At 42.7% G+C, this 27,060-nt stretch overlaps 1 protein-coding gene across 2 annotated transcripts; it reads left to right on the top strand.

Annotated features, from left to right (window-relative positions):
* The first annotated feature begins 4,656 nt into the window (after positions 1 to 4,656).
* Positions 4,657 to 24,758, top strand: LOC142952924 (E3 ubiquitin-protein ligase Midline-1-like). 2 transcript variants are annotated; one of them, XM_076094955.1, is made up of 9 exons: positions 4,657 to 5,268; positions 13,500 to 13,595; positions 17,441 to 17,548; positions 19,135 to 19,283; positions 19,781 to 19,908; positions 20,976 to 21,119; positions 23,748 to 23,909; positions 24,115 to 24,322; positions 24,410 to 24,758. In XM_076094955.1, exons 1-9 carry the CDS (start codon positions 4,657 to 4,659, stop codon positions 24,756 to 24,758), a joined length of 1,956 nt encoding a protein of 651 aa, XP_075951070.1. The 2 variants fall into 2 exon arrangements, with proteins under 2 accessions (XP_075951070.1, XP_075951068.1); XM_076094953.1 differs by having other exon boundaries at positions 4,657 to 5,382.
* The last annotated feature ends 2,302 nt before the right edge of the window (positions 24,759 to 27,060 follow it).

The raw sequence follows: 27,060 nt of genomic DNA, 5'->3' as shown, positions 1-27,060 counted from the left end.
AGAGCAGAGTTTTACTGACAAGTTAAAGTCCTGTTCAAAGTGGATGACAGGCTTAAAAAGCAATGCTTCTGGTGGTTTAAGGAATGACACTGTACTGGTATAGTTTCCAGTTGGACTAGACTCCTTGTGTATTTGACTTTTTTTTTAGATTTCCTTGCAGGCTTACAGGTTACACTTTGTGCTGGTACATTTTGAAGGTCAACTCGATCAAAACAGGCTATAGTTTGTCTCCAGCGGACTCTTTTTGAAGCGTGTAAAAGGCGTCTTATGTGCACTTGATACACGATATGGTGCTAAAAGACTGAAGCTAAAGCTGCACTATTACGTTGTGGAAAGAAAAAAGTGCTGACTAATAGAAAGACAGAAGGAACTAAATATATGTACATTCTCTTACATCATTTTAGCCACTTTAATGAAGACATATGCCATACTGAAGTATATAAATAGTATGTATAGTACATGAAGTCTGTTTTTCGGTTGGGTAAGAAACATGTATCGCTGGGGAAAAGAGGAGGAATAAGACAGTGGAGGACTCTTCCACTGCTCAGCTTTGTATAGCCCGCCCCCCACTGAAGAGTATCGGTACTGACGTTTTTAGTGGTGTTGGCACACGAAGACGAGCCTTTCACACACACAGCGACAGCTCTGACAGCCAGTGGCATATTTTTCCCCACAAATAAACAACTTCGCCTGGATTTTCCTCCTCCAGCCTGAATGCCGTTCTCACATTCCTGTTCCACCTTTTTTCTCCAAGACTTTAGATTTCAATGCTCCTCTTCCCTCCTGTGCCTCTGGAACTCTCACCCTCCCTTTTGTGCTGTTACCCCAATGCACGGTTCAACAGTGTCACCTACGGTGTGCTGAGAGGCATCTCACCCCGTCTCACACGCCAGTTTGGATTTGTGCGCCTATGTATGTCAAATTTGGGTTTGTGTGTTTGTCTTTGTCAGAATGAGGTGGGTTTATTCTCTTTATCCTTTAGTGCCTCCAGGTTTCCCCTGCTGTCACCAGTAGCCTGTCAGAGCTCCATCAATGTCAAACTTTGTCAGGAACTTTTTTTTTTCTTTTTTCTGCATTCTCTCTGCTTTTGTAAAACGCTGTCTGCTGTTTATGTTACCTGGCTGACATCTGTGCACAAGGATGGACTGCAGAATTCTCAAATCTTCTTCATTAATACAGCACTGATCACCCTTGACAATGCTCAATGTACAGTACAGTGTACAGTACACACACCATGCATTACTGCATGACATTTATCTGCAGAGAATATATGCATTTGGGTTTTAAAAAGAAGATTTTGTAACGAGTTAGCTATGTAGGATTATGGCCATATTAAACATGTAATTCAATCCAGGTGTTCCAACATTAAGCTTATTGCTTAATTTCAACAGTCCTTAGATTCACTGACAGGGTGCATAATGAACCACTGCTTTTTCTTTTATTAGCAGGCCTCCAACATGTTTTTGGGCATGATGCTGCATGAAACTTAAAGCTGCATTAATAGATTTTTGGCCACTTGGGGCAGTAAAAACAACATTGACACCACCCATGGCACACAACCAGCAGACGCGAAGCACAAATGTAAGTCCAAGACACTCTCTCCTTTTGCTTGAACCATCCTGGTGGGTGGTGCAGCATTTATGGAAATTAGTCTCCTGGTCGACCCGACTGACCAGCAGCACACTGACTCAAGCTTGTTCGGTAGCTAAACAGCTAGCAGTATGCTACAGACTAAAACTAGTGACCTAGTGTGGTAAGAACCAATGAAGCAGGCCAACACCAGCAACAGACACTAATGGTATAAACTATGCCAAACCTTGACTGTTCTTAGACCACAGTCAGACACTGACATATTGATTTTAGTGGCCTTAAAACACGATTTCATTATTGAAAATGTGTTTAGAGATTTCAAATGGCCCTCATCTCAACACGGAAATGATTAAATTGTGCTCAACTTTGACTGTTGAGCAAGTGTTTTCTTACCTACTTTAAGTGTAAACTTCAGTTTGAAATCGTAGACATTAGGAACATCCCAAGGTGTCACAGGGAAGATTTCAGCGTCTATATCCGAACAGGCAAATTGACCAAAAAGGCCAAGAAAATCACGAAATACTGAATTCCCTTTACAACTCAGCACAGCTCTCCAAGTTTTACTGGACCACCAACAAGCTTCAGTCGTCACTGACAAAATATCTGGAAATAAATGCATGAGAGAGGCTCTTTGGTGCTTTCGAGAAACTGCTGTGTGTTTGTAGGAATTTGAGTGTGTATCGATGTGTATGGACAAGAGTGCGTCTCCAAGGATTTGTTGTGTTTACAGTCCCTCCAAACACACCATTTCATTTCATGCGTGTGATTGCTGAATCACTTCCATCTCTCCCACTCAATTTCTGTCCTCTTCTCCCTCCATATTCGTTTCATTTCAAAATGTGGCCTTTCCTTTCTTATTTGGAAATAAGAGATCAAAGTTGCTCGGCTCGCATCAGCTTATTTTCTTTATAATCATAAATGTAAAAATTTTCTTTTCTCCTTCCATCCATTATGTGATCCGGCAGCTCATCTGCACTGCAAATGTTTGATATCTGGCCTGAGATATCGCAGGCGACTTGCTTTATCTGCAGCACAGAGGATGAAAGGAAACAATGCATAAACATGACGAGGGAGAGAATAGGAGGGATATTCTGAGGATGGTAGTCCACTCAGACGCACACAAGCCTTAAGCTCAGTAAGCAGTGACAGCTGCTGAAAATACCTCACTGTATGGTAAGAGTGGATGCCTTTCCTGCCGCAGAAATGCATGCAATTCATTCAGTGTCAGAATGCATTTACAGGGTTTTCTATAAGAATTAGTACTAGTCGAGAATTGTTCAAAGCACATATTTGCATGTCCACTTGAGAAAAACACACGGTCACTGGATTTCCTTTGATACATTCACACAAGAAAAATCAAACTGTGTTGTATTATCTTCAATATATTCCATTCCATTCCATTTCTAGTCTTATCTACATCACAGTGATCTATTTTCCTCTGCGTACAGAGATCCCATTTCCCTGAAGGGTTTGTATAGGTTTCATCTGATCTTGAAAAGTTTCTCTCTTTGTGCTGAAAGATTGTTTTCAGCAGATGTGAAATCTCCATTCGCTGCCACAAACTAACGGCCGTTATTAACAACCCTCTGGCTAAGTTTGTCAATGACGAGGGAACAAAGAAAAACAGAACTTGCAAGCAGAGTGGAACTTTTAACTGAAAGAGAGGCTCAAAGTGAACTTTTGGACGGGCTGATAAGACTGATTGGAAGTAAAGTAATCAAGATCCCAGCCACACTTAATAATCGACTTACTGCTGTACTCATCGCCATAAAAGCAATATTTCTTGACAGTTTTTAATTAAATACACATTTAACTAAACAGCAGACAGCTTCCCTTTGCATCTTCTAACCCCGCCATGGCTTTGAAAACTACTTTATAGGATACTACTGAGTACTGGGTGTTGATTTAAGTAGAACTAAGTCCCATGTGAAAGTGTGGGTTTTCCTCCGAGGCCTAATCAAATTTTCTAATTAAAAAACAACTGCACACACAAAGTAAACAGCAACCACCACTTTACAGTACATAGGTGACTCTCAGCACACGGGGTCAGATGGAAATCATGACTCAGCACTTCTGCAGGGAGACTAAATAGCCATGGGCACAAATTAACAATTTACTACAGCCGTGCCTGCAGCTGCCACTGCTGCACCCGATATCAAAACTACACCCCACTGCCACACCAGTGCCAACTGAATATCAGTTCAAATGTTTGGAAAAAGACTATAATCCCCTGGTTCTTTTTGTAATTACTGATATCCTACCATAGACTGACGTCACCCATTGGTTTATGGATGACCTTTTTGAAGCCTGGAGTTTGGAATTTTGACCGTCGCCATCTTGTTTTTTTGGAGCCAGAAGTGACCATATTCGGAGGAGCAAGAGAGGGACACGCATTGCTACACGTCTATCGTGATTGGTGCTCAAAGTGCCAAAAAATGTGCGCCTTTCCAGAAACCATGACCCTGTTACTCAAGATAACCAACAGAGTAATAAATCTCTGGGTTACCTCGTTGCTAGTGTGCATTTGTGCTTGGATATTATGTTTGGGTATTCCATAGAAAGGGGTTGAGGCCATGGTTTAGAAGATGTTGACTCTTCTTCAATGGATTTGTTACCATTGGTAAATGATTCATTATATTAAGATTGGTACAATGGATTATGCGAGTCCAAGCTGGTTTTTATGGTTCTATACGTAATTATATGCATCAGAGCTAAAACTGTACTGAACTTTTTAAAGTATTCGATTGTCTAGCCGTTGGAGATATCTGGAGATATCAATTGTCCCTCATTTTCACCTCTCACACAGACTTAGAAAATCCAGCAGTTACCACACAGCCATTCTTTAAGTCCACTCAGTGGTCTGGTCCATTGAGATATAAGTCCTCCCAAGAAAGCAATGTGAAGTAAGCCGTTTCACACCATTTAATCACAAATCCCTGTGCTTTTCCTTCCCTTTTTTCTGCCATCCACCATCTCTCTCTCTGTCTCCGGCCTGCAGACAGCTGAGCGGCTCTTCTGGATTTCGCTGACGCTGTGTCCGGTCCCGCCTGGCCTCCTGTGAGCAGGATGGACACACTGGAGTCAGAGCTGACCTGCCCAATCTGCCTGGAGCTCTTTGAAGATCCACTACTGCTCCCCTGCGCTCACAGCCTGTGCTTCGGCTGCGCCCATCGCATCCTCATCTCTCACTGTGCCACCAACGAACCTGTTCAGAGCATCGGCGCCTTCCAGTGCCCCACCTGTCGATATGTCATTTCCCTGAGTCCGGAGCGTGGACTAGAAGGACTTAAGAGAAACGTGACCTTACAGAACATTATTGATAGAGTTCAGCGGGCCTCATCTTCAGCTGGGGTCCCTCTGCCGCTGCCATTGCCTGCGCCCCATAGCGGGCCCAACTCTCCCGGCGAGGAAGGGAGCGACCGGCTGGCGCTGGTCCCAGTCAGCGCCGCCATGTCCAGCCCGGTCATGCCTCCTGAACCGGTCCAGTGCCAGTTCTGCGAGCAGGACCCGCCGCAGGATGCCGTCAAAACGTGTGTGACGTGCGAGGTGTCATACTGCGAGGAGTGCCTCAGGGCGACACACCCGAACAAGAAGCCGTTCACCGGCCACCGGCTCATCGAGCCCATGCCGGACTCCCACCTCAGAGGGCTCCAGTGCCTGGAGCACGAGGAGGAGAAGGTGAACATGTACTGTGTCACAGATGATCAGCTGATCTGCTCGCTGTGCAAACTGGTGGGGAGGCACAGAGACCACCAGGTGGCAGCACTGAGCGACCGCTATGAGAAACTCAGGGTAAGCGCAGAAGTAAAATTTCAAGACTTTCATGGTGTGATTTTGCCTTTAAAAGCGGAATTTTCCAAAAACTGAGTTTTAATTAACCTGCGGCCTTTATTTTAATGTCATAGATTCCCTCCATTCCATTAACATTGTAAGCTTTAATGTTATGCCGCTCTGCAGAAATCGCCTATTATCCTTACCCAGGTATCTAACTCGATTATCAAGTGAGATTTTATCATCTCATGCCGACTTATTATCTCCGCTGAATAATTAAGCAATTAGCATAATTGCTACTCCATGCCAGCATGCCGGGAGGATATCCAGAGGTGTGCACACACAGTGAATTTGGGAAGTGTCATTAGTGACAAGGCATGGTGTCTTCAATGAGGTTGCAGGTTAACGAGCACCAATTGCATGCCGAGTGTAGGTGTGCCTAATTGGGCAAGGCTATTAAGAGTGTGCTCGTAATGGGCTCAGAGGCAGGATGTGTGTGTGTGAGCAGTGCGTTTGTCAGATCAGAGCTCATCCAGAAGGAAATGTTACTCGGAATGTCTACAGGATGCTTTTCGTCTCATAATCTAACTGTCTGCCATTAAATATTTAAGCACTTTTCCGTTTAGTATTGAACCTCCATAAAGTGTATGGACGTTGGGCTTTTGCCAACTGTTTTCTCAAGCTGAGAAGTACCAGCCCTCACTAGCAAACTGATGCATAACATTGGCAGAGTTACACACAACGTTTTAATGATTTTAGTCCACTAGTGATTTGGCTAAATTATTTAGTAACTATTTTAATAATCTACTAAATGTTTCAGACATGTTTCAAGCAGAAAGGCCATTAAAAGGAATCTGAAGGATGTTAAAAGCAATAAAAATCAACTAGGGAGCCTTTTAAAATAAGCTAGCACAGGATAATATTTATACTCGTATCTCTTGGTGCCACTTATGTAACCCCTTCAATACAGAAGATGCACTTTACTGTACCCAAATGGTCAAACTTGACTTTTCCTCAGGTTCAGTCAGAGCGTTGACTTACTCCTCCACCGTAAACATTTTTCAACCACTCTCATTATTCCACGTAAGAACAAGTAACAGAAAATACAACTAACTTTTCCAAAGCATCATTTGCCCAGGGAGCATTTTTCAGCAGGAGCCTCCTGCTCTCGGAAAGTGTTTATTCAGCCTCTCGAAGAGTCTTTAAATGAAACGCTGTGGCGTGACTCCTTTGAGAAACAGGTTTTTCCTTTCACCAGAAGTTTGAAACACATGTTCAAGTGTGAGGTAGTTTGTAATACGTCCTCAGAGAGGAGCCATTCCTTCGGTGATATAATTCAAGAAACTGAATCGCAACAGCCGATTCCATGTCGTGGTACCCACAGAAGAAAAAGGCAGCGATTACTGAAACATTACAGCGCAACCATAGAATGGCAGCTTTGTAATAAAAGTTAGTAGTTTCACAGAGTGAAAAGTGTCCGAGTTGTAAAATACCCTTTTTTAATATCCTTCTTTACAGTATAAAAGCACCAAACAATAACCAAAATCAATGATTGAAACCATCTATTTTCAGCATCTGCACTTTCCTTCTTTGTCAAGAAAAAGACAAAGAAAACCTCCCGCACATTGATCTGTTATTAGGGGCCCTCTACTGGTTGGCACCCTTTCTGCCTCCGATGAAGGGCTTCATGTTCCGTCATCACAGGTGACGTGTAGCCGTTCTCGTCCTGCGGGTGTCTGCATATTTAAGCAGAGAGGAATAATTAGCAGGAAAAGCTACGGGTCAGTGCATCATCTAATTATCAGGCTCCCTCCGATCATCCGGAGAGAGAGCGTAGCACAGCACAGGTCAGCGTGCTCAGCAGTTATCATACAGGCTAATTATCCGCTTTAATACAAAAACCACAGCAATACTTCATACGCATAATCCTCAAAATAAGTCAATCATAAATAAAGCATTTGTACCTTGTGCGGACAAAGAGAGCAGATGGGGGAACAAAACGTGTATGCCCGCTTCATTAACTTCTGAGCACACCGTCTATGTGTCTCACACACGCACACCCAGGCATGCACGTCTACCCTGGAGACCCCCAATCTGCCCCCTACCCTCACAGCAATCTGCAGATAGTCACGGGCAGCAGCTCCTTTCTCACACAGACAACAAACGTTCCTTTTCTGGCAGAAGTTAGAGGGGATTTGACCACCTGTCGACCCTCAAAAGGCCTCACGCCAGCCAGCTGGCCCATGACGGGAGGTCGATGCAAGCCTTGGATTAAGACCCGGTCGGCCCTGAGCTGAAGCATCTAGGCTCTTTCTTCGAATAACTGACTTGTTTTGCTGCATCTTCAATCAACAGTGAGGCGTAAAATATACAGCTCAGCCTCGGGCTGAATTCTGTTTCAGAGTAGAAAGCTAAGTTCTGTACATGCGAGTTAACTTAATCTCAACTCATTGTATTAGCGCTCGGGCTACTTTTTGTGCGTGGCAGCTTTCTGGCACACGGAGTAAAAACACGCAGTAAACACACTCACTACACAAGCAAACAAATCTCGACAGAAACAGTAATATCATCTTCGATTATGAAACAAGTAATGTTAATGCAATCTTTTTAAACCCTGAGACAGAGAAAATGTGTCAGTTTAAATGAATATATAATGTTACTTCCAATGGTTTACGAGCTACACTGCATTGAGTTGAAGCTTTTAAGAGGCAACGTTTTGAGGCGAATGCTTGATGTTTTGAACATGCGACAGAAACAGGGTAGGGAATAAATTGAGGCCTCGATCTAAGCCAATTACCACGGGGAAAAAAAACAACCGCCATGCAATATTCATGCTGAACAACACATTTGATTTTTAATTCATGAGGACAGAAAACTTTGGGGCGAACTTCTTTAAAGCGGAGGCACAGAACAGGCACGGAGGCCTCCGTTTGTCAGGTTAAAAACCTTCAGATATAAAAGGCACTCCCGTTTTCCCCCCTCTTTCACTCAGATCTGGTGCCGTTCTTTCATTTTGAAGTCTGACAAGTCAAAAGTCTTTTGGTCATATTTTCCGGACCATTTCATGCATATCTCTTTTTGCACTGATCTGCTGGAATTTGAGATATCCTTACTCTGCACCGGGCAAAACAAAACGAAAAAGAACAGATGATTGGAATGGTTTCCTTTTTTCAGTGGCAGTGGTGTTGCGCCTGATAAGAGCCGTGGAGGTTATTGAGGGAACACCCATCCTTTTGGGGAGATAAAATTACCCCGTCACAGGAAATTGACGAGAAGGCGACTTGAAATAGCTTTCAAAGTCCTTGGCGCTGGGTCTGAGGAGAAAGAACCTTGAGGATAAAAGATGGGCCCTTCTGTGTGTTTCAGCTTTGCTTTCAAATCATAGGTTTGTTGTGTTTTATATAGTAATCCATTTGGTTTAATCAGCTGCCCTGGGTTTTTGTGCCAAAATGCACAATAAAAAGCAAACAAACACACATTTGATTCACAGCCTTTTAAGCACGATATTTACCTTTATGCCTTCATCCATCTTTTTATATCAGGAATCCCCTTATCCCCCGACTTACTTCCTCAATATAGTCCATGCTATAATGCTTTTTTCACCTTCAATTACAACCTTGAAAAACTTCCCTAAAGTAATTTAAAGAGCAGCTACAAAATCTTCTCCAGTGGTGTAACTTCTTACCTTGCTGCAGTGATGTAGAAGTGTACTTTAGGGCGGGGGCTGTACACCTTGAAATCACACTCACGAGTGCAAAACAAGGGGCCGTTAAAAGTCAGATTTTACTTTTCAAAATACAATTTAAATAATCTAATGACAAAACCCCTATTATAGCTATGGTCCTTTAAACTTGCCGTCTCATTTATGTCCACTTGGGGGCAGCAGAAACAAGCTGTGAACACAGCATTGACATATCACCTGGTAAAGGCGCTATTCAAGTGGCTCATTGTCATTATAAACACATAGATCATAGCCCACTTTAAGGATGCAATTTAAGGACTGGATCCTGCCAAGTCAGCATTTCTAGACGTAACAGGTTGACAAGGCCTGCCCCCTTTCAAAAGCTCTTGCTTACTGCAACATACAGCCTTCTCCTGCATGGATTTGAACACAACCAGTGCAGAGTACATGCATCCTTTGCAACACACTATTGTCCCTGTGACTCAAGTTTGTTGAGTGTTGTTCAGGGAACATCCAGGCAATACTTTGCAAACTCAAAGTTATATTTACCAAATGTGTTTTATATTACTTAAACAGGACTTCTGCAGGATATAAGGAGAACAAAAAAAACCTCAATGTTTTCTCTTGTTAGAAATCACAAGTTGTATTGTCTCAAATAAAGCCCTGTTCTCTCTTCAACTGAAGCCATTATTTGAGAATTTACAGGGCAGCACTCACTGTCCTCATTCTGCACGGAATGTTCCTTTTACTCAGAGCCTTCTCGTCTCAGACACATACCCACACAAACAATCCTTTCCCAATTTACCGCAGCACAATGCCGTCTTGCCTTTTTTTTCCCTCTCTGTCGTGCTTTGCTTTCGAGTCAGGTGTCGCCGGCCGGAGTCATCTCTGTTTCCCCAGGACTGATACAAACATATTGTTTCCAATTTATAGAGGCGCTCACTGGCAGAAAAGTGGCTGTCAAGCAAACACACCGGTGCCGTCTGTGAACTACAGAACACTGCTATACCATGATGACTGAGCAATAACAGAGAGTGTGGATGTGTGGAAAGATGGTTGGACATCGCCGTAAAGAACGGCAGTAAAGAAAGAAATGAAGAATCCTATGGTCGGCTTTTCCTCTCTGCCTCGCTCTTTAACGGCCCACCTTTGTTCTCTCTGCCTCACTGTTTCTGTCTTCATCTGTGTGACTACGTTTCTCTGATCTCTCTCTCACACACACACACACACACACACACACGAGCAACAAGGAAAAGAATGAAGTGAAATTCTGGCAGTTTGGTGAGGATTCCTGAGAACACAATCCTGCTCAGTGTCACAGTAAATCTTGAAAAGATGTAGCTCCTCTGAAGTTTTCAGTTCACTTGTCTACCTGTCACACTGGTTGTGTGTGTGTGTGTGTGTGTGTGTGTGTGTGTGTGTGTGTGTGTGTGTGATCCCCTTGCACACCTTCCTAGCTTATCAGCACTGCTTCAGGGTGATTTAGCTCACTCCCAGCATGCATCTGCTCATGCACACATGAACAGTAATGACAATGGCAGACAACACCACACAACTTTGTATTTTTAAGCCAACAGGGAGACGCCCGGTGATGGAACGTATGCAAATTTGTGCCTCGGTTTCAAAGGGCGGATTCTAGTTGGCTGATATAAGAAGAGGCTGATCCGAGCGCGCTGCAGCAGAGCAGTGATTAAGAGCAGATGCTGTGGAGGGAAGCAGCTTTCCTTTGAAAAACACAGAACTGGCTCTGCCTCTGTCAGCTGACCACGCTTCAATAAATAACTCGTATTTTTAAAAAGGTATACTTACATTTAAAGCAATTTAACTAAACGTCTCCAAACGTTGAATCACAAGAGTTTTGTCAGCTGCCAAGTGACCATGAACATCACTGCGTGGACGAGACTGACCACTTTAGGACTTCTTTTTGAAGCAGACATTGCAGGCTATATTTTTATGTGTATGTTAATTTAAAGGATACCACAACCAAGAGGATGTCACAGTGTACTGACATTCTCCGGAGTACACTTGTCCATCACTGCAGAAAAGTGAGAGGACCACTTGAGGTCACCAAACACTCATCTGTTTTTTAAGTATCGGATCCTTCAGGATTCTATGCAAAATATCTTATGAAACATTTACACAAACATGTATTTCTCATCGGTGAAGTACCCTGCCATGCCTTACCTTGAATGACAAGGTGGTAGGTCTCTAATCCACACAGTGATGTTCACGGCCTTCTCTTAATGCACAGATATTAGTCCTGTGTTTTAAAGGGACCCAGGCGGCAACCTCCGGGTCTGAAAAGTGAAGCCAATGTTGAAGTGCCTTGAATGTGCATTAATGCTAATGGCCAGCAGGGGGCGATTGTATAGAAGTCAATGTCTCGTTACATATACACAATACAGCATGATTTGGTAAATAATTTTGCCATTTAAATGATTCTGCATCCACACAGCTCAGTTATTCCAAATCCAGTAGCTTATATCTACTAACTCATCAAATCAACACGGCCTAGTTGGTTCAGAGCAGAGATTAACGTTACAATGACACTGTTTTTGGGGTACAAATCCAGTTCGGACTGGCAGCAGAGGAGGAGGATAGGCAGGCAGAGATGGAGAGATATACTGCGGATAAACAAGCAGGATGATTGTGAGGCGATCAACCAGCAGCCGAGCAGTTCAGCTCCAACAGATTAATACTAGTTGGCGACGTGGACGATGTAGATGTGGGTTAACCCCTTCACGTCCAAGTCTGACCACAAATGCACAAAGAGAGAATGTGTATTGACTTTGTATATCTACATCTAAACAAACAGTAACCACACACACACACACACAGATGCATGGAGACCGACAGCAGGTTTCATTTTTTTTAAAGCCTTGTCCTCTTGTGTACATGTCACAGTGCATTTCCTGTCCTGAAGATTGCATGTGTGCATATGGAGACGTAAAGTCTGATTTTGAACATATGCTTATGATAGCTGGTATGTAGACATAATTACAAATATGTTTTCGTCTTTGCTTTGAAGTATGCATGCATGAGTTCCGCTGCACAGCGACTTGCGCGTGACGCAGCTGCTGGACTGATTGTTGTGATTCTTGTCATCATCATCATCATCATCATGTAAGAGCTTTAGTTTATTTTTATCTCTATGGATGATAATGGCGACGACAGCGCCATACTCTCTCTGAGGAGACCTTTATGCAGTTTTCTCTTTTGTGTGTCATCTGCGTATTAAGGCCACCCATTAAGCCGCCATAGTGCCACTCCAGCACACACACACACACACACACACTCACACAAAGACACAAATCCCACCGCCTCCGTTTACTGTTTATTCAATATTCCCTCTGGGGTAACTCCTTCTTAATCCTCGACATAACATCAGAACCTGGCTGTGTTTACACTGCTGCTTAAAAGTGGTTAAAGTGAATTGGAATGGAGCGTATTGAGCTAGTTTTTGATTTTAAAGTCAATAAATGTGTAGTTTTAACCAAAGCAAAGGATTTAAAAATGTTGAATTCAAGAAACCTGTGCTTTCAGCAAAGCTATCTTTGGCCTTGTTGATCCAACGCCTTTTTTTGAGACACGCAAATCTCAGCGTTCGCCAAGTCAGAGCTGAAAATCTTCAGGAAAACAGTTTTGAACAGGACAGTTTCGAGGCGGCATCAGAGCGGATTAAGCGCGCTCGGTTTGGCAATAATATGATGGTCTTGAAGTAAAGGAGACAGCTTGTGCCCGGGCGGATAAAAATCAGCAAAAGAGGGAAAAAAAAGAAAGAAAAAAAAGGGGGAGGGAAGAGAAAAGCGAGGGCGGAGCGTTAAGGGCCAGAGCTGACGCGCTGTCACCTGTTTGCCGGTTCGTTAGCCGAGAGCGCTGCTGCGTGCTCTCATAGGGAAGGCTTTTGATGCCCAATTTGCCGCTCGGCCGGGTTTGCGCTTGGCTTGGTGCTCAGTAGAGTGGCTGTCCCAGTCACATCCTCTCCTAGAGTAAGCTCCTAGAGTAGGCTCCTCTCTCGGCGGCTCGGACGGGGCAGGATGAGGAGGCAGCACAGGGATGAGGGGTATCACCCGCGCTCAGAGGTACGATGGACACTGAACGCACCTCTTCAATAGAAGAAGGAAAGCGTGCAACTTGTGGGGATGCCCTTGAGGAAGAACAGCTGAGGGGGAAACATCGCTTCTATTTGCTGCTCTTGTGCTGAGGAATCAAACATTTTTGTTTCCAAGCAATGTAGTTGCTCTAGAACTTTTTGTTTTGTGATGTAGTGCCCGAGGTCGTTTCACAACTTTTTTTTGGCTGGTGTAAGCAGAGAAACCTGAGGAGGATAAAGCAGTTGCATTTGTATCCTTTGATTTACGGCTCTGCCCTCCTCGGCTTCTTTGCATTTATGTCCCATCCGTTTCTTGTTCGTGTCTCACTCTCCGTGTTGTTTTTTTAAATGTGTCTGCTACAGCAAGCCCTGGACTCCAACCTGACCAATCTGATCAAGAGGAACAACGAGCTGGAGTCTCTGATGGGGAAACTGATCCAGACTTGTCAACATGTAGAGGTGAGTCTCAGTGGTCACCGCTGACCTACATAATGTCTCCGTCTCATCAATATAACATTTATCATATTATTTCTGTGGATATGTTTGGCTATGACTATTGTGAGCATATTATTGTTATTTTACACTAAATCTAGTTTTTTATCTTCATTTATGTAAGAAAAAAAAACATGAACTTTCTATTGTGCAGAGATAGCATGTAGCTACGGTTAGCAGCTAAACTAAAACCCTATAGTAGCCGTTTGAAATTATTATACAATGTGTTTGAGAGCTGAAAGGATTGTCGATTAGTCAATCGGCAGAAAAGGAACTGGTGACATTTCTGATATATTAGTTTTAGCCATGAATCAAGCGTAAAATGCGAAAATTGGAATATCTCTGGGTTTTGGAGTGTTGGCTGGACAAACAAAATCATCTAGGCTCTGTGATCTTGTATTCTTTTTGTACACTCACCTTTATTTGTGTCCAACATCTGGTTTTGTCTAATACGTTTACTATTAGGATAATAAAGTGTGTGCATGATTGTGTGTATTTACTGAGGGCAATGCTAAGCCTGCCTGTTCATGTTACGCTGGCCCACTAAGAAGCTTTAAATAACGCAATGCCACAGGGTTAAAAGGCAGAGACATCTTTGCTTGGAAATAATGGAGGACAGCCTCTCTGCCTGGCAAGGGCCTTCACAAACTGCTAGGAAAGAGGATTGTGATTTATTAAGGAGATTTTTTATTTTTTTTTATTTGCTATAGTGCTGTGTGCATATATTTTGAGTATGTTTTTGTGTCACCATCACAAAGAGATGTTTTTCTGTGAGTTAAGCTTGAAGAATTTTGATGATGCTGGAATTTTAAATAATATCGATCCTTCCGACCATCAAGAAAGCACAGAAAAATGAATAAATGATGGATATATGAAGGGGTCACAACTACTCGTACGGGAGGGTTTTGCAACTCACTCTGAATCCCTAAAATAGCTTGTGGAGTGAGCAGTGATAGCACGTTGTTTTTAGGTGAGAACAGCCATGTGAGAACACAAGTAGATGGAAGAAATACATGTTAAGCTGGTGATGGTGAGCCAAAAATAAATGCATGAAGTAATATAAACTCAATATATGAAGCTGTTTGACATGCAGCTGCAGTAGTGGTGTATAAGAGGGCTTATAAAAAATAAAAAGGAGGGTCACACAGTAAAAGCGTTGCACAGGCAGCTTTCTGAATATTTCAAATCAGATGAATCTATGAAACAGCTTCTCAGGAGATAGCTGCTGAGATTCTCAGACATCTCCGAGACTAGATGATGGCTTAAGACTGCACAGTGTTCATGCATACTTAAAGGCATAGATGGTCTCCTAAAAAACATCCAGTTCTGAGCTGTGGTTTAACCTTAGCCACAATTCAAAGCTCCTGCACCGCATTACTTCAAATACCAGCACTCTTTTTCAGCTAGCAGCACATCAACTAATAGAATCAAGATGCTGTAATTGTTGGAATATAATGCCTTTTGCATGTTGAAAACAGAGTTACAATGTTTAAATGAAGTTAATCATATAATAACAAACAGTCAAAGAGGGACCATTTGAAGCACTTAATTGATTTGTTTATAGAAATGCAATAAAGAAAAAAACTCTAACACTAATGCTTATTCTGTAGCAAAAGAAGAATAAATTCCTCTGATGTCTTGTGCAGTTTAAAGTCACCTCCCTCCACAGAAAGTTGCCTTTCCGAAAGTTTGGATATCCTCGAGGTCCGAGTCGTCTTTGTATGTGCGTGTGTTTCTGTGGCTAATGAATCACTTAATGTCCCTGTCAGGGTGCAATCTGTCATACTGCTCATACGCTCCAGAGGGCTCTGCCCACAGTCATTAGATGCTCCACATCTTTACGTGGTGCATCATGTACTCTGGTCACAAACTGTGCGTGTGTTTGTGTGTGAACGTTTTCTTACTGGAATGCTGAAATTCGGAGGCAGAGCGACCACAGTGTGTGCGTGTGCGATGACTTGTGTGCGTCCACGCCGCCTTGTGGGCGGTCGTTCCACTCAGATGAGCAATATCGGAGGACGTCGTCTTCGTTCACATTGACCTCTTGAGATTAATGGTCGTGAAATGTCAGCCAGTTCTACTTTGTTGTTGTTTAGCAGCTCGTGGAAACGACTCATAACCCGATGGTGCTTTAAAAACACAGCAAAATACCAAAAAGAGCTGACTTACAAAAAAATAAAAGTTGAACTTCAATGTTTGTCTTTGTGCTCTAATTTCAGTGAATATTCTACCCCCAAATCCCCATTATATTTAGATCCGTTAAAGTATACTAATTGGTGCACAAAGTGACACAAAGAGATAACACATATACAAGCTTTTCACAGAGTAAGCAGTTTTACATCTCAAGTTCCCCCAGAGCTGTCACGGTGATGTCGAAGGGACCAATTAGTCGTGTTGAAAAGGCAGACACACCGGCGTTGCTCGAAGGCGTTCATCTTAGCACGTCTCGCACACTGTAGGTTTGTAATCCAGGTGTTAATATAAAATGATTTCTGTCTGCAACACGGGGTCCAGAAAAGCCCATGGAGGCTGTTTAGGAGGCCACGTTGAGGATATTGAGGAAGTACTTTCCAGCCTTGTTTGGTTCTACGGAGGAAAGGCTAATGACTGCCCATGATGTCATTATTAAAACACCTGTGTTTAACAGAGAGTGTATGCGTTTGTTTGAATAAATGTGCGCCAACTGGCTAGCTTGGCAACACTCACAGCAGAGTTCCCTTTCATTGCTCCCTGTGCTATCGCTTCGCAGCGGCAACACAACACAAGGTGCTGAAAGGAGCACGAGGAAATGGCCACAAAGAGAGAAGCACACGTAATGTTCGGCCCCGCAGTCTCATAATTGGAGTTGAACAGCTTTTATGGACTGTAAAGGTTCCAAGTGAATCAAACACCTCAGCTGGCTGCCCTTTTGCTTCTAAAAAGACGCACAGTCAACTGCACTTTCCCAAACACCTTCCAACTAAATCCAATTATTTTTCTTCAGTTTAACATCAGTGTTTGGTTCTGAGCCCAGCAGATGTTTGAACCCACTGCCACACAAATCAATATGCCTCATATGAAGTTAGGGGAGCACTGGCCTTTATCTATATGTAGGTCAACTAGTTTTATACCTTCTACAGTGTGATACAAAACCCTCAAATTTGAGCAAAAAGCAACCCGGATTTCTTTCTTAATACGGGGATTATGTAAAATGAAATATGTCTTATTTCCATAATTTTTCAAACAGTAATACTTCCTTACTTCAAAAGGGCTACCATGGAAAAGAGGGTTACTCATTGGCCATTTCCAAAATCATTCCCTTGTTCCTCATTCACTATTCCCGATAGAATGGACACTCAGTAGTTTACTCTCACTCAGTGAATTGAAATTTCCAACACATATCAATCCTTGTCTTGTTGCATCAACACTGACATCAGTAGAGTCTCACAACCGGCGTTTTCATTTCTATGAAAAGCAACACATTGAATTCTACAGTGAAACATTTTTCCAGGGCACTACATTTCACACAGTCCTGATTCAAGACAGTCTGGTTCTTCAGCATACTGCTGAGTGTCATGTCTGCTCTCTAACAGCCACAGAGCTTGCTGCATATTTCACTTGTCACTCAGCACTCAAAGCGAGCGGGAGGCAAAATGGCTGAATATGCCTCATCTTCCCAAAGTGTTGGCTTCAGCCGGGAGGTCCGGCTGATGGATGAAAATGACATCCTGTCCCTCGGCCGACATGAGCCACTAAACTTCTGACTCTCGATATATACCCACAATCTCTCAATCTCTTTATTTATGGATGGCTCTCTGTGAATTGGTTCTCAGGTGAACGCGTCCCGCCAAGAGGGCAAGCTCCTGGAGGAGTGCGATGTCCTGATTGACATTATTCAGCAGAGGAGGCAGATCATCGGCAACAAGATCAAGGAGGGGAAGGTGAGGCGAACGCTCAGCGGGGGCGAGGAGTGCGACAGCAGATACCAGTTATTTTCTTTTGCCATTTTGTGTTCCGATCCTTCACCTCATAGCCTCTCACTGGCAAACAGTGAATAAACTAAAATGCGTAGCCCATTTCAAACGGCACAATGTAAATATGTTTTGTCCATCAACATTTCAGCAGGTACAATGATCATCAAGGGGCAAATACTGTCTGCAAATATAATATTCAACAGTCATATGCATGACAAAAACTAATTAACTCCTTTATTCCTGCTCATATACAATGTAATGAGTCAAACGGTTTGGATTCCAACAGACTGCTAATGTCATTACATTTATCCATCAATATTTAAAACATTGAAGACACTCCAAGCTATATTTGTGTCCAATGCAATACTTCGTTACAGCCACTTGACCTTATATTGTGAGCAGATGCCAAATTGTTCAGCTGCCTCAAATGCAAACCTTTCAACACATTCTGAACAGACGGGGAAAAACACTCAGACTGGCCAAAAGTAGATCCCAGAGCATATGGGAGGGTGCATGTACTTGTACTCTAAACCCAGATGATTTTTTAAAAAGCTGTCTCTAATGAGACTAGGATCCCACCAGGGATTTCTTTTTTTACACCGTGTAATGTGTGCTTTTAGCTTTGAGGATTGTGTCAGCGAGGACACAGAAAAGACAAAGAGATGTTTATTTTTCAGGCTTTTCTGAGAGAAAGTTTCGCGTTTGTTCTCCTTATTTTTGAACACTATGAGGACTTTGTAACTTGAAATGGAATTGGACTGAGATTAGATTTTTTTTTTTTGTTTGATCTGTACAAGCCAAGCTGATGATGAAATGTCCTTTAACCTCAATCCAGCCACTGACCTCAATCTGTCTGCTAACATCTCTGCTCATACTGTAGGGAGAGGGGATGAAACCGGGGGGGCAAACGAGTGGATATCAAATCCCAGATTTGCGTTCAGTAAAATCACTGAAAGGCCTAAATAATGTAGTATTGGCAGCAACATGGAAAAGCTTAACTCACTCAGTTTCTTTTTCAAAATAATTAGCTTTCGTAGGATGTTCAGTTGCAGAAGGACACTTATAGTTTCTCTACAACATAGAGAGTTAACCTTGAAGTGTCTGGTTCATTTATGTTCAGAGTGAGAAGACATCCATGGCGTCTAAACAGAACCTCATAGAACATGAAACAAGGAAGGAGGCCAAAACAAATCAGCTTCCAGTCCCTGAACTCTAAGCAGGATGGACACGTTCTTACCCTTTGCTGTAATTCACAGTGCTGGATGTTCATATCAATTAAGAAAACATTAAGAAATACAAGACTATGTGCATCAGTCGGCCCTGGATTTGACCTTTTCGCGTACGACTAACTTTGAAACGTTAAAATTCATCTCCGTACCAAAAAAAAACAAACACGTTTTGGGGTAATTTCCTGTCAAATCTGATTATGTTCTAATCCCTAATAATCTGCAACATCTTAACCCGGCTGAAGGTATTTTCATGCATTCTAGGTTTAGTAATTTCATCCAGCCTAACAGCACTGTTCTCATACTTCCCTTTGCCATCCTTACCAGGCACAGAGGATTCGGAAGCTCGCCCAACAGATCACCAACTGCAAGCAGTGCATCGAGAGGTCCTCCGCCCTCATCACGCAGGCCGATCAGACGCTTAAGGAAACCGATCACGCTCGCTTCCTGCAGACCGCCAAGAGCATCAACGAGAGGTCAGATTGGCCTCACATGTTGGAATTATTCAGCTCAGTCAGTCAATGTCTAGCGTTAGGAAGTGGGCAAAGATTGCACACACAGATATTGAGAACTTCGTGTACTTGATTTCCCCAACAGCAGACGAGTAGAGAGGGAATCTATCCTTCATTTAGCCAAATTGCATTCCACTCCCTACTCAAGCTTTCTAATTTGGCAATTTAGAGCAAAACCCGGTGTCCAATATGTGCATGCTCAGGAGTGTTTCAATCGGAATCTCATTTGCAGTCTCACTATTTAGGGGTCTGATCCAATTCAGATTGAGTATCTATAATTTAGCAACTCTTAAGCAGTTCATTTTATATAACGCATCTTAATCCATCAGCCTAGTATGCCAAAATTCCTTGTTTCAGCATCTTGGAGTAGCTTATAAACTATGATAAAGCTCCTCGGTTCTAATATCAACACAACACACAAAGTATGAAAGCCTGTTCTATTTTGATTGGTATTGATCTAGGGTTTCCATGGCGACTGCATCAACCCAAGTGCTGATTCCTGAGATACACCTAACGGACACCTTTGACACGGTTGCCCTGGACTTCACCAGAGAGAAGAAGCTCCTGGAGAATCTGGATTACCTGACAGGTAAACCTTCTCGTCTTCCCTCCAGAGGGACATCTATTGATTCAAGCCCATTGTCTTTTAGGTTAAAATCACAAACCAGGTGTCACTTTTTGTTATAACGACAGACTGGCTTTTTAATTCAGTTCCTCACTGAACATAAAACCAAACATTGCCTTGAATTACAACTCTATTCCTGCTTCGAGTTCTACTTTTGTTATTCTTTTGAAGCCTCTGCTGTTTTCAAGCACTGCGTTTGAAGGAGCGGTCCCCAGTACATTAACTCCAAAATTAATTTTCAACATTAATTTCTGATGTCCTATTTGGAAGGGCCCGTCATAATGTCACCGTGTGAGTTATGAGCACGCCGGGGACAAAAACAAGGCATCACGTGTAGTGGATTTGAAGGTCTGTGAAAATGGCTGGCTCATATTTATTCTCTGCGATGCATGAGGGATTCGCTGGAGGGCCTTTTCACTAAGTGAATCAGTCTGAATCACTCCACTATGTTCAGCCACTCATGGCAGAATGCTTGGGAGAGGGAGAGAGTGACAGACACAGAAAGAGATGAGAAGTGGCTGTACAATCAATTTAAGCTGCGTCTTTGTATCTTTGTTTCTTACCTCAGTCCATTCTCTTCCTACCAAATGCTTTGTGAATACAAATAAAAAGGAGAACTATATCATAAAGAGCACATGGATACACGAGTGTAAAAGCCAATCTAGCGTATCTGGTTATATAACGACTCGCATTAGTTACTGCTAAAAGGATTGTGTCATTTACCCTCCCCGCTGTGTTAATGTGAGCTGCTTTTCATGTGAATATTTCATTATTTCTCTTCCGCATTGCTTTTAATGCTCAACCTACCACTCTAGTGGAAAGAACATCTTCAGTCCTGTGTGTAATGAACCCTTTACACTCCTAAATGGAGCCAAATTAACTAGTACGGGGTTAATTGGGGCTGCTGTTTGCTAAAACAAATGACAAGTGTGTTATCACTTTTGGAATAGCGTAATTTGCAATTATATTCAGTTGGTATTATCAGCATTAGATCATGTTGGATGACTTTTCCTTTTTTATGCCCTCTGCAGCTCCGAGCGCTCCGTGCATAAGGGAAGAGTTGTGCACAGCTTCATATGACACCATCTCGGTCCACTGGACGTCTGATGACGAGTTCACAGTGGTGTCCTATGAGCTCCAGTACGCCATCTTCACTGGGCAGTCCAACATTGCCAGTAAGTATGAGTGGCTGAAAAGGAATGCTTGAAATCAGACGGGGAATTATTGTCGTTTCAGGTTTTTGGAAGTAGTATCTTTTTTTGTATTTAGTGTTTTTAGCAGCCTGGTGAGAGTCTAGTCCACATCTCTTTACATTTTTCTTTCTCGGAAAACAACCGTGCCAATCCGTGTTTTGTGGGCAAAATTGGGAACAGTGATTTTGTCTTCCTGTGTCACAAACAGAAAAAATAACTATGAAAATGGCCTCTAGCGTGCATGAGATTGACGAGAAATAACTCTGAAATCAGCATATTTCTTCCATCAACGCCGAACATATTAACTGCCCCCAGAAAGCACTACTGCAGCTTTCCTGCTAACTGAAACTGATGCAGACTGGATGGATATGTCAAGTCGCTACGGACGGAATAACAACCCCACCCAGATGGAAAATGGGGAACATGAAGTGACAGTAAAATGGCAATTCTGTGTCTACTTTTTGCACGCAAGAGGCAGAAATTTGTCTTTGGTTTGCATGTGCAAAATCTGCTATTAAAAGGGTACATTAAAACAACATATTACATCCAGACAGGACACATTGAAATACACAATAGAAGCTACATTAAAAGAAGCACAAAGTACTCGATGGGGAGGATTGAATCAAGGTTAAATGAATGGATATAAAATGCTGTGTGCTGAGGTGGCAAGCCGGCTCCAGAAAGAAGCTGTCCTTACAAATTAAGATGCTTTATGGCAACAGGGACAAACTAATTGTTAAAGATGTTTTGAAGAAGCATCTTGAGAACTTGCTAACGGAATGAAAAGATCTGCTCAAGTACAATCATGCTGCTCTACTGGTGGCCACTGGCTCCCCTAAGGCAGCTGGGAGCTATAGTGCTTTTCTAAAAGCCGAGATAGCGGTGGAAGTGGAACCTCCTGAAGTGAAGCCTCTGGCCTTTATGCTGCCATCACCTTCAGATGTTGTCGCACATCAAGTGACTGTAGCTTGTGACGGATGAAAGGCGAACAAGATTTGACAATAGTGCAGCAGATAATTCACTTTGGGTGTAGAGCCCTCAGTAAAAGAGGAGACTTCAGTGGATGTACGGAGTTCTTATGTCTGTATATGCGAGATGTTAAAGTGGCAATGACGGAGTCCGTATGCTGAAAGATTCCTTCTTCTCAATCTTTCTTCCCATCTTCCCGAGGTTACACCTTTCAAATTACTTTACCGTTCAAAGCATGTTTGGAACCGACGGCCATCAAGCTAATGTGACATTTATTTCCCTCCCTCTTTCACATCCCCGTCTCCTCCCGTTCACCGAGACGCTGTGATTTTTTCACCTCCTGTTTTCACATCCGATAATGTCAGAGGTTGTTGCTGTTGGAAAATTACCCCCGGAGCAGTTCGGATAAATCAAGAAGTTAAAGTTTACCAATGTTGATTTAACAAAAGACACCAAAAAAAAAAAAAAACCACATTTAACCTATGCACACATGTTCAGTGGAATTAGATTGCCTGTGGGAAATGAGTGCTAAGATGATCGGAAAGGGAGAAAGACAGTCTGCTTCTATGTGTTGGACTTTAATGGACCTACTGTATATACAGGAATAGTAGCAATTCCTCAGTGTGATCCTCTTATCATGATTTCCTAATTTGTCTTAAATCACATGTTTAGACAATATAAAAATAAATGCATTTAGAAGATGTTCATTAATCCCCACTTTTCACACTTAAAACATAGGGTCCAATATGGCTCACTGGCTCACTTTGCATAGTGTGAAAATTGCAGAGACGTCATCAATTCCAATTTATCAATAAAACGCACTGGCACTCTTCCCATTTGTCCAACGGCGGTTGTGCGGTCCCGAGTAGAAGGCCCAATGGTGAATATGTCATTACAGATCCCACATGCTTACATACAGGCTGTACATGACAACACTGTCACTGGTAAGTGGTCACAGAAATGGACACGTTCCTATTTCTCCACAGAGGTAAATGAGAAGCCAGTGTGGTGGCCAGATCTTTATGTGACACTAACATTCAAAGGAGACCTGAAGACGATCGGTATGGAATATTATTTTCACTTCTGGGTGGCCAACAAAGAGCAGCTACAGTGGTAGTGGTACCTTCCTGTGTAAATTACTCAGGCAAACTAAGCCATGACATGGAAGGGAACACACATACACGCCTCAGGAGGTGGTGCTGCAGTACTGTAGTGCCATTGAATAAACACGCACACCAAGCAGATAGAGCATAGTGCAGCTATGAAGCCGTCGAGGTGTGAATGGTTTCCTCTAGTGCCTTTTCACACTCTCTCACCTGTTCCCACTGCCGCAGGCTAACACACAACCAATAATTTCGTACACTATCCTGTCACACGGCTGTACTGGACTTCACTCCTCTCCAGGAAACCTTGAAATAAACCCTTTTTCTCCTATTTGGGTGTTTTTTGCTGAAAATGTCTGCAGTTACACAGATTTATTCTCAGACGGTTATCCTTTATATAAAGATTATTATATTTGTTATAAATACATTTTTTAGGAACCTTTAACCAGCAAAAACTTGAATATGTCCCATTGAATTAACACTGTATCAACCCTCCCTCTTTCTCCTTATCTTGCGCCCCTTACCCTCTCTTTCTCAGGTCTGTGTAACTCATTGGAGAGCTGGATGATTGTTCCCAACATCAAGCAGAACCACTACACAGTGCACGGTCTGCAGAGCGGCACAAAGTATATCTTTGTTGTCAAGGCCATTAACCAAGCGGGAAGCAGGAGCAGTGAACCGGGGACTCTGAAGACCAACAGTAAGCACAAAACTACTGAAAAACGAACACTCCATATCGGATCGACCTTTGCTGAAAATATATCTTTAAAAACACTCACACAAAAGTAGCTCGTTTGTTTTATTATTCGGCAATTGTGAAAGTAAATTAATGGAAATGAGCAGTTCTGTAAAGATTGTGGACGTCATAGATCTCAATACATTTGAAAATCCTTCTCCTCTACCAGGCCAGCCGTTCAAGCTGGACCCCAAATCTGCCCACAAGAAGCTGAAGGTGTCCCACGATAACCTGACGGTGGAGCGGGACGAGACCACGTCCAAGAAAGGCCACAACCAGGAGCGTTTCACCAGCCAGAGCAGCTACGGCGTGGTGGGGAACGTCTACATCGACAGCGGTCGTCACTACTGGGAGGCGTTAATTGGAGGGAGCACATGGTAAGTTTTACTGACCCACAAATGTCTAGTCGGGAGTCTGTTTGAGGTAAAGCTTCGAGGTTGACCGAAGTCTCCGCTCCTCCTCAGGTACGCTGTGGGTATAGCCTACAAATCAGCCCCCAAGCACGAGTGGATCGGCAAGAACTCGGCCTCCTGGGTGCTCTGCCGCTGCAACAACTCCTGGGTGGTTCGCCACAACAGCAAAGAGCTGGCCATTGAGCCCTCGCCCCACCTGCGACGCGTCGGGGTCTTGCTCGACTACGACGCCGGTTACGTGACCTTCTACGACGCCGTGGGCTCCCAGCACCTGCACACATTCCACGTCTCCTTCGTCCAGCCCGTGTGTCCCGTGTTCAACGTGTGGAACAAGTGTCTGACGATTCTCACTGGTCTACCCATCCCTGACCATCTAGAGGAGCTGGAGCCCGACAACTGACAACTACAGACAGACGGGAATAAATCAGCATGAACTGGTCTTGATTATGTTAAAGCTGCACTGGGCAAGTTTTGTGAAATTATTTGGATACAAAACAACAGAGTGTCCCATCCTTTTTAATTGATACAAATCTGCTGTTTTTACCTAAATTAAATTCTCGTCACTTTTGCATACGGAGTGAAGTCTCCTAAACAGCAGCTCGGCCCTAAAAAACACTGGACTCAAACGTGTCCGATATTAATACTTGCTACCATTTGTGCAAAATGACCTAGTGCAGCTTTTATATGCAAAAAAAGAAGAATAGATGTCTGGTGTGTTGTCTCATTGAGCTGTGATTTTCCGTTGTTTACTTTGATTTTTATAGCAGATATGGCGCTGGTTCATGTCATCTTTGACTCCGAGTGAAACCCTTTTTTCGAGATGGATGACAGTAAGCTGGAGTCAATCCAGAAGAAACTAGGACAAAAGGACAGATGTGAGCCACACATTCATACTCTAAGGCACTTTTGGCCACGATGGGTGCATTTGTACCATGGCAACTGGGAAACAAGCCACAAATCAATTTCTAATTTACTTCTTTACACCACCTTATCAGATATAGCACTTTGAAAATCCCTGCAAGTACACACATACACACATTAATCAATCATGGTTGCTGGAAAGAGCAGAATTAAAGATATATATTTTGTAAATTCATCGCATACCTCCCCTCATCTTTCCCTCGTTCATTGAAAAGGAACCAACGTAGCCATTGCTGTTTGTTCAGATGTCTTTACATAAATTTTACATAGTAAATAAATGCTGAATTATTTTTTAAAACGTAATAAGAGAGGATATAGAATTATGCTAATATTAAATGCAGGATTCCCTTAAATGTAAACCTTGTTTTTTGTACATTTCTCATACTTTATTCATGCTTTTGTAGCATACAATTTATTTTGGTGCAATTAACATGCATTAATATTGGGAATGTGCTGTGTTCCGTTTGACTTTTGTGTTGAATTCACCCTTTTTTGGCAGCCAATAGGGTTTCATGCGATACATTATATGCGAGTTGTGTTACAGTTGTAGCCGCAAGTTATTATTGGAGCAAAGGGATGAAATGCACATTAGAGTGTGATTTTCTCACTTTCCTCTACAACAAGCATATGGCTGTTTAGTGGGACATATTTGTGCTGGTGTGCCAATACTTAATTAATTTGCTTTTTAGTATCTTCCCATTATCAAAATACTCATATTTACATGTCATGTTTACACTGAGGTCTTGTGAACATCAAATCTAGATGCAGCACCACTTTCCTGCAGACATGTTGCACATTGATGATGTCAGCAGGGTGCACATCACTCTTCACACATTGGCTTGCTATTTAAAAAAAAGGAAAAACGTCAAGGCCCTTGCAACAAAACCTCTCAAAGGGATATCGTCAATACTACATATAATTCAATATTGTTCTGTATGTAATACTGTTTAACAGTGGCAAAAAAGGCGCTCCTCAGTGCAAATATAAAGATTTGGTTGTATAATGTTGCGTAGTTTCAAGACCTGGTACACTTCAAAAAGTATGACGACACATCTATTCTTTAATTCTGTGTTTCCTTGGCAGTTAATTGAACTGTATGTTTTCATAGTATCCGATAAATATGTAGTGCTCAATTTAATGTTTCCATTTGAACTTTATGACCATGGTGTTATTTGTTCCGTCTCTGTGGACGTTTTTATGGAAAACAGGATATGTGCGCTTGCATCACTGTCGTCTGAGATAAGTCTGTGAGAAGGTCAAAAATAAACGTTTGTTCCTTTTCACATTACAGTGTGCCATTCTTTATCCAGAGAGGCGAAACCGCGGTGAGAGAATATCAAGAGTTGATCTCATAAAAGCAGGACGGGGTGAAATGCCAGGAGCCACTTCTGGTGTTCTTTCTGGTGGGGGCGTACAAACAAAAGATCATATTTTGAGGATAATCAAGCATTTGCAAATTCAGTTAAAACTCTGGCATTTTGGTCTAGTTAGTGGTGTCCCTCAGGGAGACTGTGCACTCAATTCAGGTCAGACAACTGACATTTGAAGCCTCTATAATCCATAATCTTACATGAACAATGGACCACACGACATGTGAAAGGGGTCGCTCGGTAATTATCAGGGATCGACCTCGAGGTTGGAAACCAATTCTGAGTCACAAAACCACTTCCTATGTGTTCAACAATGGATCTGCAGTGGCTAGGTTTAGTTCGGTGGGGTCTAAACGTTGTGACGAGAGATATCAGTTTCAGTTTATTTTGCTTCCGATAGCCAGACACCCC

This window comes from Anarhichas minor, unplaced genomic scaffold (assembly GCF_050575085.1).
Source record: "Anarhichas minor isolate MPS153535 unplaced genomic scaffold, ASM5057508v1 ptg000018l, whole genome shotgun sequence".
Classification (NCBI taxonomy): domain Eukaryota; kingdom Metazoa; phylum Chordata; class Actinopteri; order Perciformes; family Anarhichadidae; genus Anarhichas; species Anarhichas minor.
This window is presented reverse-complemented; position numbering and strand designations above follow the sequence as displayed.

Bases quoted from the DNA above. Each gene is read 5' to 3' on its own strand.
- LOC142952924 (XM_076094953.1), top strand. From the start codon at position 4,657: ATGGACACACTGGAGTCAGAGCTGACCTGCCCAATCTGCCTGGAGCTC. The intron at 5,383-13,499 runs GTAAGCGCAGAA...TGTCTGCTACAG, and splicing joins ACCGCTATGAGAAACTCAGG to CAAGCCCTGGACTCCAACCT. The intron at 13,596-17,440 runs GTGAGTCTCAGT...ATTGGTTCTCAG, and splicing joins AGACTTGTCAACATGTAGAG to GTGAACGCGTCCCGCCAAGA.